This window comes from Camelus bactrianus, chromosome 8 (assembly GCF_048773025.1).
Source record: "Camelus bactrianus isolate YW-2024 breed Bactrian camel chromosome 8, ASM4877302v1, whole genome shotgun sequence".
Classification (NCBI taxonomy): domain Eukaryota; kingdom Metazoa; phylum Chordata; class Mammalia; order Artiodactyla; family Camelidae; genus Camelus; species Camelus bactrianus.
The window spans coordinates 23005377-23025189 of NC_133546.1; the positions used below are offsets into that span (position 1 = coordinate 23005377).

Below are 19813 nucleotides of genomic sequence, written 5' to 3' on the forward strand. Positions count from 1 at the left end.
CTGGCTCAATGGAATCACTGCTGGTATCGGTAATATTTAGCACATGTTTAGCGTGGAATGGTAGTGTAATAAAGGTAGCTCAGGTGATAAAATGTCTGTTAAAAAACAAATATATTCAGTGTGCTCTATAGAGCCATAGTGAACATACTTTTAAAGACAGAGCCAAGTAGAATGAACATTTTAGAAGGTCAGTTAAGGTTGACTGAAAAAGTCTTTGTCTTAAACATGTACCAGGCAAAACTGATGTAAAAAAATATTTCCACTGCCACAGAGCAACTAAATTCACGTGGCGGAGCCCAGGAGGTCCCGGCCTGTCTGTGTGGGTTAGCAGGCAGGTTGTGGGCTGCTCTTCTGGTTCTGGCTCCTTGTTGATCGCCCCAGGTTCTGGGCTGGGCCGCTGGACTCTGGAGTTTTGGTGGATGGGAGCGTTGCAGATGCCCTAACAAGTTAAGGAGAGCATGCAGCTGAGCGGTTAACGCCCCTCTTTCTTCTCAGCATGAAGCAGTGTAACTGTGAATGATGGAAACTTGCTATTAACCTTTAAACTCAGATTATACATATTTTGTCAGTTTACAAATTTTACTTTTGCTCTTTGGAATTTAGTGATAAAAGAATGATTGTTACAAAGGTCTAGTTATCTCTAGATGCTAAGATCAAAAGAAAGAGGTAACACAGAAATGAATAGATGGCTCTGTTGTTCACTCTTTTGTCCAACATGGGTTAACGCTGGCTGCCTGTTAGGTAAGAGGCATGGAGGCAAAAAGATGCCCTCAGAGAGCATTGTAGTCTAGTATCGTGCTAACTCAAAGGTGGTCCAGGGCCCTACCTGAACGATTTTAGGGGTTGGGAATTTCAGGTCCTACTCCAGACTTTGAGTCAGACTCCACATGTAAATAAGATTTCCTATGATTTATATGTACAACAAAGTTTGTGAAGAACTGGTTGAGTAGGTAGGAAAAAAGTGGTAATAATTACAAAGATGATCACTGAAGAGCCCATAGGAAAGGTATGAAGTACAAAGGAGATCGTGATTGAAAGAAAAAAATTTTTTTAATTTGGAATTTTATTTCAGTTTCAGAGTAGGTTCATCCTGATCTTCTTATGTCAGAAGAATTTCAAAGTCAATTCTCAGTTTTAGGGGAGCATCTCATCTGAACCTCTTGGTTGGGGACATTTTCTTGGTTAAGGTTGGGACAAAGTTTGCATTCTTGCATGTCAACTGCTCACCAAGCCCCTGACAGTCCCCAGTACCCAGCAGTGACAGCTGCAGGCCAGGGGCAGCCATATCCCCTCCCAGTGCGCCGCACCCAGGGGCCTGAGGCCGTAATGTGCTGCCATGTTGTTCCTGTATCACATGATCCCCTGGGAACAGTGCAGCCAAAGCTTAGTGTCAGAACTGGTCAGGAATCCTCTTCACACAAGAAGACATCACATGGTGGGATTGTAGTCTTGTGATGACGCATAAATACGAATGCTTGCATTGTATCTTTCCATTTGAGGGAAACACTCCTCCTTCCATCGAAAGGGACCTATTCTGACTTTTAAAGCTACAGCTTAATGAAAAGGCAGTGCTTTTCTTTCTTTTAGATATTGCCAGCAGTGGTAGCTGAGGGGAACCCTGAACATAGGCCTGTCTCTTGAATAGCTACTTGGCAGTGTTTCATCTTCTATGACTTCCTTCTGGAGTAAATCATTTGTTTAATTCCATAGAGGGTGGGAGGTGGACAAGGAAGGAGGATTAGTGTACTGTGAGGGTTGGCGTACTGTGGCCCTGGGGGCAAAATGGGGTTTTTTTTTGTTTGTTTTTTTCTGTTGTTAGTTATACAAGTCTGGCTCAAACTGTTTACTTCTAGATGTTGAGATAAGCTTTCATTATCAGTGTGTACAAATTGTCTCATAGAAAGTTTTCATTTACATCTACTCTTCATTATTTACAAGAGATGACAGTTGGAAAAACTGCTGCACCCTGTCCTAGAAGCTGAAGGTCCCCGTGGGTTGTCTGGGTGACCCGTGGTAATCTGATAGGGTACACACTTGACCGCTCCTGCCCGGTCAGGGCTGCTTTAGAACACTACACAGTTCAGAGTGACTTTCCTCACAGTGGTGTACGTTTGTTGTTTTTTTTTTTCCACCTTTGTCTCTGTTCATAAGCATTGTTGTGCACCCCACTCCCAGCCAAGCCAGCAACCCCGCCAGCTCTGTGCTGTTCTCCACTGGTTTCTGATGTCAGGTTTCTGCCTGTTCCAGTTGTCCCTCTAGGTTTGAAGCAGAGGGTCAGGGCAGGAAAGGTACACGTGGAAATTAACAGTCATAGTGCTCCTTTGTGGCCTTGGAGGCCACAAACACTGACAGCACTTGAAATGAGTGCCCACTCTTGGCTGGCATTTTACACAGATGGTAAGGGAGCAATTACATGCCTGATTGGGTTGAGAGGTTTGTCCAAGCCTGTGTCCCGTCGTGTTTTAACAATTTTTATTAAATTAAACACTTCCATTTGAGCTAAACTCCTCTTTAAGGATGTCAGTATATATCGAAATGTGAAATAATGTGTCTTTTGGCAGGGTCTTTTCAAATGCATTCAATCCATCCCTTTGACTTTTGGTAGAAATATAAATAAATCTTTCTTTATTAATGTGTATAATTTGACTAAGAAACTCCCAAAGAAGATGATTCTAGAACTTCCCTTATTTATATATTCTGGTGCCTCCCAGTTTTTATGCTTAACTTCTCTTTAATGTATTACTTAAATCATTCCTGAAATAACATAATTTCTTGTCCTTTTGTCAGTAGCATTGGATAAATTTCTCACCACATTCAAGTGCAAAGAACTTAATATGAAAGAGACAATAAATCATAAAGCTGGTGTAGGTCCACCTGAGGGTTGTTATCCAGAGGCTGCTTCTCCAACCGTTTTAACTCTTGAACTTCCATCTCGACAGTAAAAGGACAAAGGCGCTGGCCAGGATGCAGTGGTGACAAAGCCCTTCTACCAGAGCTACAGATTTCCCTCTGAGAGTGCTCATCAACCCCGTGAAAACTACAATTTAAGTAAGATTATTTATCTGGTTTCCTGATGCCTGGAGCTCAGCAGGGGCAAAATGGTAGGAAGGGAGCAGCTATTGGCACATAAGATGACAGCAGAAGTTTCACTTTGACAGCCTGACGGTGAGGGGGAGGTGGGAAAGCACTGCACAGCAAGGAATGCTGATAAAAGCTGTTCAGCATGTCTGTTTCAAAGGTCTAGGAAGAGTGCATTTGATTGTAGATTTTCGTGGGAAAAATGGTTAAGATGTTTTATTACACTGAAGATGACAGCTGAAGCTATTTGAAGAAACAGGTTATACTCTCAAAGTAGGGATTTTTCCACTGTGGGGTTACTGTGAAGATTAGCAATGATACACATGACATGCATGGCCCAAAGTAGCCGTAACCCCGATTCTAGGGGCTGGCGGGTAGAGCTTATTATGGCTTTAGGGTTGATACTCCAGATAATTCAAGTGTATGATTCATCATGGTTGTTGCATAAATGTAGTTTGAATGAATGTAACAGCTTCCAAAACAGCTCACTTACGATTTTCTCAGCTAATTAGAGTACATATCTAACATGGGTAGTTAAAATATAAATATTTCCTCTGAAGCTAATTTAAGGCATCATATTTTATCTTGGTCATAGGGGAACTCTGATCCAGTTGTGAAAGTAGTTAATTTATTTGACCTTCTTTTACATAAGTGAAGATACTAATAATCAAAGCCCAATATAATATCAGAAACACAGAATAGCTAGTAGATGGAGAATTGGTTGTATGCAAGCTTATCCCTAGGTCCTGTGAATCATGGGAAATCCATTAAGTTTCTTAAAAGTCCAGCGTAAGTGTGTGCTTGCTTTGAGGGAGAGTTATGGACCAGTTTTCCTTCTTGGTTGCTTGGCAGTGACTATTCCTTCAGCCCCTCCCATCAGCTCTTTCCCAGATGTGTGTAGGAACAGGGGATACCGGAGGAAAACACACCAGTTAGTAAAAACAGCAGTTCATCTGTGCTGTTGTATGTGTACCCGTGCGTACGCTGAGAAAGCTAGGCTGGGAAAAGTGTTTAACAGCACTTCCTGAATATAAAGAACAGCACAAGATTTATTTCAGGGCTTAGATATTTCTAAATTAAAAGTGTAACCGCAAGATGTAGACATTAGTGGGAGACCACTGTATTCCTTGTTGGGGGTCCATGGATCCTTAGAGCATGCATACGTGGATGTCAGGGGGGCCTATGAACCTCTGAAATGGTGAGCACTATTCGGGACGTTTTGTATTTTCCAGCATGATTTTTTGTTGTTGTTGTTGTTTAAAGTGTCTGACTCAAAAAGAATGTTGGATATTTGAACTTGAAGTTACCCACTGGTACTATATGTAATCATATCATTTCTGCTCTTAGAATAGTGATCAAAGTAGAGGTATCATTCCAGTTTAATAGTGAAAGCAGGTCCAGAGTGCTTGGTGGCAGAGCCAGCATCCCTAGTAAGTGGTGGAGCTTTGAATCCAGTGGTTTCTGACGTGACTCAGTCCATTACTGAATCCTTCATGTGACATTGGTGTGTCACATATGTTCTCTGGACCTGAATTTCTCCATCAGTAAATTGAGGGGTTTTAACTACCTGATTTCTAGGGAACACTTTCAGGTTTTGTACAGAGTCCATATTTTTGCTGCCTGGACTATTTCATAGCTTTGTCCTTTAGTCCTACTGCCTGTTCTCTGTCAAGGTTTCCATGGTAGGAGGAGCTGTCCATCCTACAGACCCTTGGCAGCTGCTCTGTTTTTCTCTTCTGTAAATGTCCCAGTCCTGGTAAGTGTGTGGAGCCCTTTTCTTGCAATCTCCATGAATTGCAGTAGATGTATGATGTAAAATCCTGCTTTTATAATTTTTAGTCAAAGTTTATTTTGTATTGCAATTTGTTAGTTTTAATATATTTGCTGAATGCTGAGTACAGGAAAGTGAGATGGACCCAATTTTCTACTTGTTGCTTAGTGACACTTTGGGGAGAGGATGCTGACCCAAATCTCTGTGGTGGGAAGTTGCAGAAGCTTTTAACATGTCTAAGACCATGGAATTATGTTGGCCTTGGATGAAATGCTGCACCCAAATGCATTCTAGCATGTGGCTCTGGGGGTTTCACGTGCCCTGATTAGGGTTTACAAAGAGGTAAGAGCCTGAAGCCAATTGCTACTAGTATAGATCTCAGATGGTGGTTATCTGTGATAGGAAGATTATTCAAAGCTAGAGAGGAATGACCTCCCCAACACACACCAGGGGCTGCTGGAGGTGGGGGCAGGCAGGAGCTCCGGGAGACAGAAGAGACAATGGCAGGGGCAAGAATGGCTGCCTCTCACCTTTGCTCAAAGCCAGGAGTGACGTAATAGCTGGGTCGTTTTATTCTCTTTGGAAGTACATTTCCTTAAATGATGACGTTCCCAACTCCACCTGAGAACTAGATGTGTGTATAACTACACAGTCTTTGAAAGCTTCTTCTCACAGCCCTGCTTTCAGAAGTGTGGTCTGATGATAATTAATCAAGGTTTTGGTTTTTTAAAAAATCTCTGGAAGTCTGTATTCTGCACAGACTTGCATTTCTGTAGCTTTGCTGGAGTTCAGAAGTTTGTGCTGCTTCTGAAGTGTTGGCTGGGGAGAGGCGGGGTTTTCTGTCTCCAATGAGGTGCCTTCAGCACCCGGAAAGCCTATCGCCTTTCACGGGAGCGCTGGCTCTGTAATCCAAGCAATAGCAACGCAGCCTGCTTTGTTGTTTGTGGAGTCCTGTGGCTCCTGAGCAGTTCACAGAGGGGAAGGAGGGCAAGTGGGCGGTTTATGATTCTGCGCTGTGCTGGGACAAGTGAGCGAAACTCTTTGATTTCTCCCAAGTCACCTGTGTGGGTGAACTTTAAACTGAGGGCCTGGGTTGATGCTGAATCTTGTTCTCCAGCCTGAGGAGTTCCTTCTGTCTGCAGCAGACGGCTGGCTTTCTGCCCTTGTGGGGAAAGATGCCTGGGAGAGGAGTAGGATTACAGTATGGGATGCTAGGTACACACCAAAGAGTCGGAGTGCTTTGGTTCTGCTCTTCGCCAAGTCCTGACAAGTGTTCCTGAAATGAACACCCTGCTTCATTTTTAAAATTATACTTTTAGTTATTTTTATTTTTTTAGGGGAGACTCTGGATATTTCTGATCTAGAAACCAAGTACCACAATGTGGCTAGGGTAAAAAAAAATTTTCTTTCTTTTTTTTTTTTTTGGCTTCCTAACCCTTCATTTTCCTTTTCTTTGTAATTGGGTGACACAGAGCAGTCTTTGAGCAGAATGCCCTGCCTGCCTCTCAGTATTGTCTGAATAAGTGCGAAAGAGCAGGTTCATTTAAAGGACCTGGAACAATTTTTTAAAACGAGCTTTTTGTTTGCTGGGCTGTCCTTTGTCTACAGCCGATTCTGATGTGAAAGAAGATGAAAAAGGAAGGCTCTTCAGGTTCCTTCAGACTCAAGTCAAATCCAGGTTCCCTCTCCCGTGCTGTGAGTTGGATAAATTTCTCCTCCTTGTCCAGGCAGACAAAGAGGCTGTTCCGCAGCGATGGAGAGCTCTCGGTTTGTGGGCAGCAGGTGGAAGCAGATGATGAAAACTGGACATACAGAACCCATCCCGGGAAAGGTGACTTGATTTTTTTTTCATTTAAACAGTTTTAAAAATTTGCTATGTAGAATTCTTTGTTTCTGTCATTGATTTCCCTTCAGGACTTTTGGCCCCATGAGGATTTTTGTGTGTTTTTATATTGGAATTCAGTGTCACTCATTTGCTTCCATGTCTAACATAAAAGTGCTCCTCCAGTAGATTCAGCTTGAGGTTGTGTCCTTCCAAGAGGAATAAAATAGCTGTTATTTGTCCTCAGCACTCTCTCCCCCTCCTCATCAGATCCGCATGCTCATGTGACTTGTGAAAAGTTCAGTGGTAAACCTGGTAAACCACCATCGTAGAAGGAATCTTCTGCTCTTTACGGCAGTTGGAAGTTAGGACGTGGAGCTCTTTTCTGAAACAGTGCCCTGAGAAAACTTCGGGAATCCTGGATGGTCTAGTTGCATTTTTCTTTAAGAAGACCGGTGAATTACTCGAACCCTTGAATTAAACAGGTGTTGGGGTGACATCGAGGAAATGAACACATGAAGCGCCGGCCCTTGGTGTTGTGACCAGAAGGAGTTTTTGGATTTCTTTCAAGTTCCTTTTCAGACCAAGGCTGGTCCCTGTTCTCAGGTTTAGCATGTTATGCCTTCTTCAGGGTGAAAAATAAGTATCAGTCCTGGTGGAAAAGGGGGGGTTGCCTCAGTATTTCTTAAACACACCCCTATTTTGTATTTAGAGTTTCTGAGGTCTTCCTCTTACATTGTTTGCCGGAGAGCCCGAATTGTTAGGCTCTAAGATGGTTTCTCCATTCAGCGCTGGGGCACAGCCCAGCGGGGGGGAGCGCTATTTAAGACTTACAAAGGAGCCTCGTCCAGACATTCCACGTGATTGTGTTTTCCCTGTGTATCACATTCTTCCCGTGCCAAGAAAAACCGCTCTGAAATCTTTCAGGGACCTGTCCTCTCCCTTCTTTGGGGAAGTAAAACTGCTGCAGTGTGAGAGAGTCAGCTAAGTCCAATCTGTGCTTTACGGGTACAGTAATTACACACCCCGCACTGAGAATTAAACGCACCCTGCTTCATGGATAATGCGTGTTAAGCCATTTGCTCTTGTCTGTTAAACTATGGCACAAGAGGGACTCATTCATGCCCTTTGAAGATGTCAGTTGTTTATCATGTCAGGAAGGTGGTCGACGGCGGTCCGCAGATACTGAGCTGAAATACGCGGATTTTTAGTTCAGATGCTGTGTAATTGCCAGGCGTAGAAAAGGCGTTTGCTTTCTGGCTAGAGTTGTGTAGTTTAGTTAAGTCCATGAACTTTACTTTTCTAAATCAGGAATAAGCTGTGGTTTTGGTAAATGGGTGGGTTGTAATGTTCGAAGGGTGGGTACAGTAGTGCTGTGGTTGAGAGAGGGTGTAGTTTTAATTCCTTTGGCCTTTGCCAGAGGTTGTTTTTTTATGACTTGTTTTGTTTTAAATCAACCGCCAGTCAAGTTTCTGTTAAAGACTGTACACATGTGAGCCTGTCCCTTTAGGATTTCTATCATAGCTGCTCCATGTAAATTAACATTAAAGGGAAAGCGACTGAATTTGCATGGATTAGCTTTAGTTGGGAAATGAAACAAATACTGTACACTTGACTTGTGTAAAATAAAGACATCATTGTGAAGAACAGGGGTGACTTGTAAAGGGAAGGAGGATTTGTTTATGTAACAATACAAAAGATTGTGCCCTTTATCCCTTAATGTAATAGGAAATAGAGTAGCTTCATGAAGATAAATGGAGGCATAATATGATCTGTAAATTTATGTGGTTCTTAGAAATAATTGAACATGGATAATATTAGCACTTCTGACTTATGTAGTTAGGGGGAAATCCTTAAAAAGCTGCCTATAGAGCAGAATTCTTGGTCTTAGATTGTTTTCATACTTGACTTTCAAAAGAAAATTGGCTCCCACCTTTGATATGTTTGTTGCCTTAGGGGCATTATAACAGTTGATCTTTATTCCTCATAATTCTTCCCTTTGGAGAAATACAGAGTGACGTTTGTTTACACTTCCAGATCAAAAGAGGAAAAATCTTTCAGAAAAGTTATGCAGGATTGGAGTTTTGTTTTGCTTTGTTTTTAGGAGCATCAAATAAGCTACAAGCCTAGCAAGGATTATCAGTCAGTGCTAAGAATGCCCAATGGCCATATTAGGATTCAGCTGCAAATAAATATGCATTGAAGACAAATTGGTCTGATGGGGATCGTGTGGCATCTTTCTTTTCTTTTAGATCTGTCTGCCTGGACCATAAGCATCCAAACCCACTTTCCTTTCAGCCTGCTCCCCAACCCCCTTGCCTTATAGTCGCATTTTTTGATTTATACAGGTTTCTAAAAACCTGCTCTCATCCTTTCCCCTGCATATATACACCACCATGAAGCAGTGACAGCCAGAGGTAGGGCAGTGTAGCTTAACAAGTCAGCCTCGCTTCAGTAGTCCTGTCCGTGTTCTTCCCCCTACCCCACCCCCCCGAGGGATCTCTGTCTGATGGGGTATCCGGTTCTGCAGGCTTTCTTCCTCCCAGCCAGCAGCTGCTGCAAGGCCAGAGTGCTTTCCCTGCTCCCTGCCCACCATCTCCCAGTCCCATTGCTTTGCACAATTAGCCCACAGAATCCCTTCTTACAGTGTGGATAGTATGTTGCATAAGATGCACTTTCATTTTATAAACCAGTTCTCTCAAGTTTGGTTTTAGAAGTTCTTTTTACAGTGAGTCTCCAGGCTGAATTGCGTATCAGTGACCTCAAAATGAAGTTTTTAGGTGGTTACTCTCATGGAGATCTGTCAGTGCACAGACTCACAGCTTTACGACTCGATGTTGTCACTTACACTTAAGAAGCTCAGGAGAAAATTCCTGAGCCTGGAACGTAACTAGGAGATACATATTGATAAGCCCAAAGCAACCACAAATAGGGACCTGTATGCTTTCTTTTGTTCTAGCACGTGGTGAGTTTCAAAACTCTCTTGTATTGACGGTTATTCTCTGGAAGGTAAAAATGAATTGAGTAACAGCAATGATCCGTCCTTATATTCTTAGTGTAATGTGACCCACTAGAATAGCAGATGATGTTTCAACTTAATTAGCCATAAAAATCAAGGGTGTGAAGCGTGCCCTTCTGAATATTCCATTTAGTGAATCCCGAGCCGTTGCACTAGATGCCTGTGAAGTCAGAAAGTGGAAGTCCATCGTAGATGAGACAGCGTGTCACTTTTCACGTGGAGTTGTGAGAGCGTTTGGAAGGAATTCTCACTGAGTACCGTGTGTGTGGTATACAAAGAAATGTAGCACACAGGCCCTGAAGTCACGAAGTTCATACTTTAACGGAGAAGCAGATCAGACACCTAAGGGAGAACTAAAGAGAAAATGCAGGATCATTGTGGGAAAAGTGTAAAATGGCCTAGATGAAAAGATACTTTATCTGGAGCGTTTTCATGTTTCGCATGGTCTTCTGGCTGTTGCATTGATTTAAACAACATTTAATGAGCTCCTGCTTTGTTTCCAGCACTGTGGAGGGATCTCAAGGGGAACTAATGACCAAGCAGTATTTATTCTGCGCTCCCCCTATCTTGCTCACTTACTCTTCTCTTGTCAAATAAAACCAAAAGAGGTGGGATTATAATGGGGCATCCTCTCACTGAGCAGAGCATGTTTTGTTGAAGCCCCAGTTCTCTGTTCAGCTGGGCAGAGGCATGATTGATGATCCTGGTATTGGCAGGTCAGCAGATTGGGTAATTGACATGCAAAGCCTCAGTTTAAACAATGCTTTCATTCTCTTCTTCTGGACATTACCATGTGTATTGATAACATTACAAAATTTGAATCATTTGAATTTTATTCCCTCCTTTCCCAGAAACTACAAAAATGACCAGAAATGGCCTTACTATGTATCAAGGGTAATGAAAAATCTATATACTAGATAATCAATTGTTGACTGTGGGAGTTGGCTGGATTTAAAATAATTTCACCCCAAATGTCCTCCCTAATAAAATAATTGCAGAAAACAGAATCCTTGTGCGTAATTAGATTAGCAGTGACTTCAGATACTACAACGGAGAAAAATAGCCTGGCAGACCACAAGCAGCTAGGTCAAGGTCCCGTTTCTGTGTAAATAGCTGTAATTTACTTTTGATCATAAAATCTTTTACATATGAGATTTAAGAACATTTCCTTTGTGGCATTAAAAAAATCTTAAAAGTTTTGACGAGTATTGTCAAAGCAGCACCTCAAATTTGAGAGTGAAACTGAATAAGTAGTATTTATTCTGAGGGTCACTGTTATGTTGGAAAAATAGTTAATGGAGCTTTTCTTGGTGTCTTAATAAAAGAGATAAGAAGAATATTCTCAGTGCCATGAATGTGACGTTTTCTTTCTTTCTACTGAAGCTGATACTCTGTGAAAGAGACCAGCAGTGAGTGCCACGTAATATTTTATCTGGTTCAGGGAGACTGCTTTTTATTAACCTTTGCTTATTTTTTTCTTTTGAAGTTTGGAATCTCTGTTGTCTCGCTGCCTTGTTTTATTGCAAAAATGATTCTATTTGTTATTAAATTGATGACATTCTATTGAAATGGCATTTTATCGAATACCTTCCTTTATTTACTTGTTTTTAAAAGTTTGTTATGAGAGTTAAATGCTTATTTAGATTACTAGGAATATGTCAGAGCAATGCAGGAAGTCACTTATTATCACAGCTTGAGTTTGGAAGTGAGTAACCTGTGTTCTTCTCTTTTTCTTTCAAATTTAATTAATTAGCTAATTAATTAATTGAAGTATCGTTAACACAACCTGTGTGCTTTTTCATGAAAATGTCTTTACTGGTTTTGAAAACCTTTTTGAAATCTTTTCCAACAGTTATTTAAAAAATAAATTTAAAAGACACTGCACATTATAATTAGGGTTAATTTTTATGTCTCGCAATTTATATAATTATGTATTATATGATATTCATGGAAAGTGTTATACTTCCATGTAATTTCTGGGGTTTGGGATTTAACTATCATATTTTCTATCAAATTAAAAGCTTTTTTTTAACCATTCCTATCAAAAGCTTCAGTTAGCTCTGATCTTGTCGGTTTGACCTGAAGGCTGTTGTGTCTGCACCCACTCGTCCACCCTCGCTGTGGGCCAGGCCCTCATCAGCTTTTGCCTGGCCTTCTGAATGGTCTTCTCCTCTTTCTTGTTATCTGTACTCCTGTCCGTCTTTGAGCCATCCTTGAGTCGACACCGCAATCAGAGTAATCTTCCTAAAATACAAACGCAATAGTCCCCCCTTATTCACGGTTTCGCTTTCCACGGTTTCAGTTACCTGTGGCCAACTGTGGTCCGAAAATATTAAATGGAAAATTCCAGAAATAATTCATACGTTTTAAATTGCACGCCGTTCTGAATAGCATGATGAAGTCTCCCGCCATCGAGCCCCGCTGTCCCGCTGGAGACGTGAATCATCCCTTTGTCCAGCGGGTCCCGCCCGTCAGTCACTTTGTAGCTGTCTGGTCTCAGTTATCAGGTCGACCGTCACAGTATCACAGCGCTTGGGTTCTAGTCACCCTCATTTGACTTAATAATGGCCCCAAAGTGCAAGAGTACTGGTGCTGGCAATTTGGGTATGCCAAAGAGAGGTTGTAAAGTGGTTCCTGTAAGGGAAAGGGGGAACTTCTTGACTTGATCAGGGAAGAAAAAAAATCATAAACTGAGATTGTTGAGATCCATGTAAGAAGGAATCTTCTATCTGTGAAGTTGTGAGGAAGGAAAAAGAAATCCGTGCTGGTTTTGCTGTCGCACCTCAGACTACAAAAGTTAGGGCCACAGTGTGTGATGAGTGCTTAATTAAGACAGAAAAGACATTAAATTTGTACATGAAGATATTTTGAAAGAGAGAACAGGAGAGACCACATCCGTATGACTTTTATTACAGTCTGTTGTTATAATTGTTCTATTTTGTTATTAGTTATTGCTGTTTATCTCTTTCTGTGCCTAATTTATAAATTAAACTATCACAGTTATGTGTGTGTAGGAAAAACAGGGTGTATGTAGGATTCGGCACTATCCTTGGTTTCAGGCATCCACTGGGGGTCTCGGAACGTATATCCCGTGGATAAAGGGGGACTCCTGTGTAATGGGGTCATTCTTTTGTGGTTCCCAGTGCACATGGAATGAGGTTTTTATCATTTAACATAGCATGAAACCTCCTCGATCTGCACCTTCCCCCCTTTAAAAAAAAACTCCAGAAATAGCAAACAGACCCAGAGCTCTTTCACAGCTGCAGAACATTCCTGTCCCATTCCCTGCCTTTTCCATTCCCTGCCTTTTCCATTCCCTGTGTCAGGATGCTCTGGTCCCCTCCTCTGCCGCTGACTTCCTGCTTAACCATCTGGGCTTCCTGTAAAACCCTGTGAAGGCTCCCCTGGTCCCTGGAGGGCAGAGCTGATGACTCCCTTTTTTCTATGTTATTTCTCCACCTCCGACATACCTCTGTAGTTGCGTTTATCACACACTGTGTTTTACTTATTTGTTTACTTGTCTGTGTCTTGAGTTGAGCTAGACTGTGAATTCTCTTAGGACAGAGACCAAGTCTTACTTATCTTTTTTATCCCAAAAGCTAAGTGTCCCATAAAGGGTTGCTGACTGGGTGAATGTAACTCTTCGGGGACACTGTTAATAGCACTGCTTGCCCAGACCAACATGCCGTATAGTACTTTCTGGATTTGCTTAAAGCATGGTGGGTTATAGGTAGCACTGTGCACTTACTTTGTGGATTATAGTGATGAATGTAATCTTGCCAGTGCTCCCGACTCTGGACTTTTCGAAGTACAGCAAAAGAGGGGGTACAGTTTGTGGGAACAGCATTTTGGTGGCAGTCTGCTGTTTACTGTCGCTCCACTCAAGCCGTGCATGTATCAGGCACTTTGTAGAAGCGTTTGATCCTGACTGTTTTGACCACAAGTCAGGTTGACCCAGTGAACAGAGATGAGGCAGGGGCTGGAGGACTCGTGCCTGGTGAGGAGAGGCAGCTCGGTGCTACAGCGCTCTTTTCATCCCTGCTTCCCTGCTTTCACTCTTGCCCCCCACTGCCACCCCTACCCCAAGTCAGGCCAGTCTTAACCCAGCAGCCTCAGCGACCCTGTAAATCATCAAACGTAAGTCAAGCTGGGTAACTTCACCGCTTAAAACCCTTCTCAGACAGTTTAATAACTAACGTCTTTACAATGTTCTCGAAGGCCCTACGTGACCTGCCTCCCTCACCCCACTGCTTCCTCAACCTCAACACCTGTGCTTCCCCTCCACTCTCCACAGAGTCTCCTTGCTGCAGCGTGCAGCCAGACCTTCCCCGCCGCCTAGAACCAGAGCTGTGCACGTGACTCCCTCCCTCTCTCACTTCTGTCAGGTCTTCGCTGAAAAACTGTCAGGGACCCTGTTTAAAGTTGTCACATCTTACCTTCATCCTGACCCTCCTGATCCTATCGCTGTTTTACTCCAAAGCACTTTCCACCATCGAATATACTTTATACTTTCTGCATTTATTTTCAGTATTGCCTGTCTTTTCAGACTAGAATTTAACCTCTAAGGTAGGAGTGATGTTTTGGTCTGTTTTGACATCAGCGTTCGCCCAGGCCTGGTACGTAGTAAGTGTTCAGTAAATTGTAGTTGAAAGACAATGAACAATGCAAAGAACATTAGGTCAGAAGACCGCGGTGTTTGGCTTCAGTCACTTGCTAATTGTGTGACTTAACGTAAGTCACATAGTTGGGTCACGCTCTAGTTTTCATTTCTGTGAAAGGATGATGTCTATTCATCATGCATATGAGTAGCAGGTACAGCTTGTTTAGTGAATAAACGAGTGTATGTTTTACAGACACTGTGTCCGCCTACAGATTGGATCTGGTTGTATTTAATGGTACCGTCCATGGGGTTGGCAGTCACTAACAGTCAGCTGAGTCAAAAGATGTCTTTATCCTAGTTACAGTATATATACTAGTCTGTAGAATTTTCTGCATAGAAATAATTGACTTTAAAGTATTGGTGTAACTTAGGGAACCCAAACGGAATCTGTCACTTCCTTTACATAATTTTCAAGTAATTTATACCTCAGTTTTTATGTCAGCTCCTGAAATGGTTAAAATTCTAAATTGAAAGTCATGTCTAAATCAGTCACCCCTGGGTGCTTGCCATGGCTAGACACTGTTAATGGCACGTCATGTGAATGGACTTGTTTAAGAAATATTGTCTGGATACCGTAAGTACTCAGTAGAAATAATAGTTGTCTTGATAATCAAGGAAGATCATTAGGGAGAACTGAAAACTGGGTGGAGAAACTTAGATGTGGTGAGACAGAACCAAGTATGTAACTCTTCAGAAAGGGGAAAGACATTGAAAGCACTCGGGGCATTTTGGGGTCTTGGACTCAGTAACTTCTGTTTCAAGGGCAAATGCTCCACTTTGAGACTCTGGGTATGTGCTTCATACCTCTCCTGGATTTGAAGCTCTTTTAAGTCTAGCCTGTGTCTTATCCAGTGTCTTGCACGTTGCAGATAGTAAGTTAAGTATTTGTTGTCTGAACACCTGGTCAAGGCAGTGCTGAAGGAAATTGCCCTGGGTTTGGCATGCAGAATGGATTGCACTGTTCAGAACTAAAATCCTGCTGTCTGGGCCCGGTAGAGGTTGAGAAGAGACAAAAGTGCTGGTCAAAGCAATTTATGTAGGCATCCAAGAAAAAGCAGTTATGGAACCACAGATTTCAACACTGGGGCCTCTTTATTTAGGAAAGTCATAGATTTTTGAAATTACTTGTTAGTGTAGTAAAGCGTCTGTGATTTTCTTTTTCTAGACTTTTTCTAGCTTTATGAAATATGAGTATTTTCACCTTATATTTCTAGTCTTTCTAAGTAAAGATATTTGTGGTGATTACTGTCTTAATAAATGTGATTGGGAACTTACATGTAATCAACAAACACATTGTTCCTCTATTGAGATTTGTGTGGTGTGAGGCTAGGGGAACCAGAAGCTGGTTGCAGTGATGTCTCTGTGGTCTGCCTATATTCAGCCCTTACTGAACCTCTTCTCTGTACCATCAAATGCAACATTGCAGGGTGTTCCCTACCATTTATGGCTGACATCTGATGACTGACTAGTCACCAGAGATATTAAATCAACAATGACTTACTTAGTTCTTGCTAGAACCCATCACTGTGCTGGATGCATCACATTTTGGCTCTTTAAGGATGTATATACACTATATGGTGAGCACTTGCCTAGCTGAGCAGGTGTCTGAGACCATCTCCCTGGGGGAGGATTTGTTAGCTGGGGACTTTGTTGTTTCTCAGTTAGTTCTCTCCCTCAGTACTCATTCCCAGGATCTGGGTGTACATTATGGATTCTCGTGTTTTGAGAGCTCCTACTGCCTCACAGACCTGATGTGAAGCAACACCTTGAGAGAGCCACGTGGAGTGAGCCTCTCCTAGATTCAGTGTGAAAATGGCTTGACTTGTGAGTGACCTAGAGTGACCTGACCCACAGCGCCTTCCCTACAGCAGATGCTTGTTAAGGCTGGTGGAATGAAGAGCGCCTCTACCCTGCCATTTTCATGCCCTCCTGGTTTTTCAAAAAGACTGCACTGGGGACAGTAATGAATGGAAGATAATGGGAGAAGGTGGCAAGAGACTGGAGAGAAGAAGCAGGGATAAAGATATAAGGGGAGACGAGGCAATGAGTCTCCATACCTCGATTCTGCCTTCTTTTTGCCAACCCTTTTCTGACCCCATCTCCTAAATCACTGAAGTAATTAATGGCAGTCTACTGGGACTCAGTCATGTTTCTGAATATACCCCTTACAGGACTAAGTATGCTCTTGTCATATTTAAGGCTTGTTTCTTTTTAAGAAATAGCTTAATAAAGTCTGAACATGGTTGAAAAAGGTGTGGAGCAAGGATAAAGGCTGATCGACTCACTGGTTAAAATCAGTTCAGTGGTACAAGTGAATTGTCTGTCAGGTTTGGGTTTTGTATGTGTTTATCTTTCTCTAAAAAAAAAAACCCTTTATAAAAGTAAAAGCCCCAAGCAGTTGAGATTTCAAGTAACTATATCACTTTATTTTTATCTTTTCAGTAAACTTCAAAAGAGAAAGTGAGAATAAATATATTTTATTGTTGGTACAAATCCTTTGCCTCTACTCCCGAAGGTTCTCTTTCACTTTGTAACTAGAAACGCCTCAGCTAAAGTAGAAACTGGGTAACTGGTGTTTCTGGATTACATTTTGAGATAAACCAGAATTCCTACCTGCACACAGTTGTGTATTGCTTCAGTCCTGAGTGGCTGGGGATTCACAAAGCTTACAAAAGGCCATTTGTGAGTTTACCTTGGTGGGGGGTTGTGGCTGGTTCTTGGCTCGGTTGCTGTGGTCATCTTGACTGGTAGTTATTTATTTACATCATTTTTTTCACCAGTGGAAAGTACATAGAGTACTTTCAGTTCCTGGAAAAAGAACTTTGATTTTCACCTTAAAGTAATGTATTGCAGTGTTAATCAACACACTCTATTCCAACGATCAAAAGATCGTTGAAGTCCTTTCTTTCCTTGTTAGCTTTTTAGGTCCAGTTCTTCGTCCTTAAGCATGAATGTCTGAACATCGTTCTGTGCTAAGGATCCCAGTTCTGTTTGGTGTGTAAGCAGTTTTTGAGGCAGCTTGTTGCATTTGGGATGTTCTCGCGTGTTTCATGAAATGAGAACGACTGGGACTGCTCTCTTCAGCGTTCCTTTGAATGGTCAGACCTTGGTTACATCCCACACACTGGGGTATGTGTTAGCTTACCCAGTTGATCTGTGTCATTGTAACCACGTGCTCATGTCATTGTAACCAGGGAAGTTATGTCACTGACATTAGAAATCTTGAAGGTTATGTTTCCAACTCCAGCTAATAAAGGTCCGAACAAAAACCCGGTAGGTAGGTTTCCCTCTAGTTTCTGAGGAGGCTGAGCTAGGTTTCTCTCCCATAAATGCTTGTTCAGAATGGGGGAAAGAATCTTTTACAGTGGGCCCGTGATGTGAATGCTTTGAAGTTTTCAGTGCCCAAGAAGTTTAATCGTAGTTGTTTAAGTCAGTGACTTTCAAAAGTTTTGTCTGTGTCCAGAGTAACAAATATACTTTACATTTGCTTGTAGTCTACACAACACATATACATACACACACACCACACACATATACACACACACACACACACACACATACATAATGAAACAAAAACTTTGTGAAACTACTTAGTCTTACTGCGTGGCTACATGTGATACTATTTTCTCTTCGATTTTATTCTATTCTGTTTTATTAGACAGAAGTTGTCAGTCCCAACCTACTAAACTGACTTTATCACTCTCGATTAGGTTACAGCCTTCAATGGGCAGAACAGTGGCTTGAGTAGACTTCACTTCTGTTGGTAGGGATTACCATTCTGAACACCAGCTAGCTCCTTCACATGTTATGATGGCATTTCTGCAGATAATCCACTGTCATTTCACTGTTGTAGAAAGGCCTGGCACACCAGAAGCACCTTGAGAGGCCGTGCAGATTAGTGGTGCATCTCAGGAAACCATCTGGTCTGAAAGCTGACAAACGCTGTGAGCGCCTGAGCATTCACTTGCCATAGTGAGTCCTCCTCCAGGTGTCCCCTGTGTGCCTAGACCAGGGCCATGCGGTGGATAAGGGAAAATGCTTGAAAACTCGCTGGCAGGACGGAGCGATTTCCGGTGTGGGCCTGGCTCCCTGCTGGAGCGCAGCCTTGCAGGGCCTGCCGATGCCCCTGCCAGCCAGCCCAAGGGGAGGCTCCTGAGTAGCAATGTCTGGTGAGTTTCTGCCTTATTCTGGAGATTTCTCTGTCATGCTTACTGGCCTGCTGTCCGCGTCCCCCCATAGAGGAAAATTAGTTGAGAAGTTCAGTCCATTTAACTTTACTTTCAAATCATTGGACTCTAACCTGTGTTATGTATCAAGAGATCCTATGCCTGAACTGGAAGAAAAGCTGCATTTTCTTTGGAACGAGTTATTGCAAAAAAAAAAGAAAACCTGATGATTAGAGAAAATTTTCTATTGTGTTCATATGGGCTACATGTTAGCTTACACAAATTGTTAGAGGAAGATGCCTTTTATTATTTGTATTTCTGTATAACAGGAGCTTGCTTCATTCATCCTTCAGAATTCTGAAACAATTAAAAGTTTTATTGAACATCTTTTTAAAGCATGCTCTGTAGATAGAGTCTGTTTGCAGGTCATGGTTTACCCAGTACTCATTCATGTACACTCGTGTATGGTCTCATTTCACCATCCTGACAGTCCTGTGAGATGGGCAGGACAGGTGGTGTCACCCACCCCCTTTTGTGTTGAGAAAGGTGTCCCTGAGAGATTGTGACTTGCCTGAAGCCTTGTAGATAATAATGGTGTAGTTGGACTTGAACCCACTTCTTGAGACTTAGTCCCTCACTTTCTCCAGGACACGGGGTAGTGTCTCTGCTCGATCCTCAGAGAACAGTGGAAGCTTGTTTTGATGCCTTGGTGTCACTGTGAGTAGTCGCTGAACCTTGTAAGAAGCTGGTGACACCCTGGTGGTTGTTGAGGTTTGTAAGGATCTCTGCTTTGGCACTAAGTGGGTCTCCACTGCCTGCTTTTTCTTCCTCTTTTGCTGTGAGGCTGTTAGCTTTCTCTTTTCACCTGTGTAGTTGTGCCAGCATCTTGTCCCCACCACTCTCTGCTCTGCTATTTCTAATACGTTACCTTGGTGTGTAGGGTCTGGTTTATTATAATATTGTTGACCGGAAGATTTTAAGACAATCCTAAGGCACAATCCTGTGAGTTTTGCCATCTGTCCAGAGACCATTTTGGCTTCTTGCATCTTGGCCATATTTTGAGTGGCTGAGTTTTTCAGAAAAGTGATCTCTTAATAAGTGGGATGTTCTGTGATATGTAAATATGTTTTTTGCACGTGATATGTAAATATGTTTTTTGCACATTTATCTTCTGTTGGCTTTTCCTTTTACTACAGTCGAATAAAGCACTATTTGTGTTTGCATTAATGTTATAGAACTGTGACTGTATTTGGGCGCCCCAGTTCTTCTTGTAAACGTTACATTTAAACATGTCTAT

General features: G+C 42.2%; 1 protein-coding gene across 5 annotated transcripts in view; it reads left to right on the plus strand.

Annotated features, from left to right (window-relative positions):
- The window catches only part of NHSL1 (NHS like 1), a 214859-nt gene that overhangs the window by 88529 nt on the left and 106517 nt on the right, over positions 1-19813 (plus strand). The window contains exons 1-2 of one of the 5 annotated variants that reach the window (XM_074368280.1): positions 5806-5876; positions 6577-6680. The exons of 2 other annotated variants lie outside the window; for them this stretch is intronic. Coding sequence is in view for 2 of the 3 variants with exons in the window: in XM_074368276.1 (XP_074224377.1) it covers positions 6479-6680 (202 nt within the window). In the remaining variant the exon portion in view is untranslated. Of the gene's footprint in view, positions 1-5805; positions 6681-19813 lie in introns of those variants that run through there. 2 more of the 5 variants (XM_074368276.1, XM_074368278.1) reach the window with 2 other exon arrangements.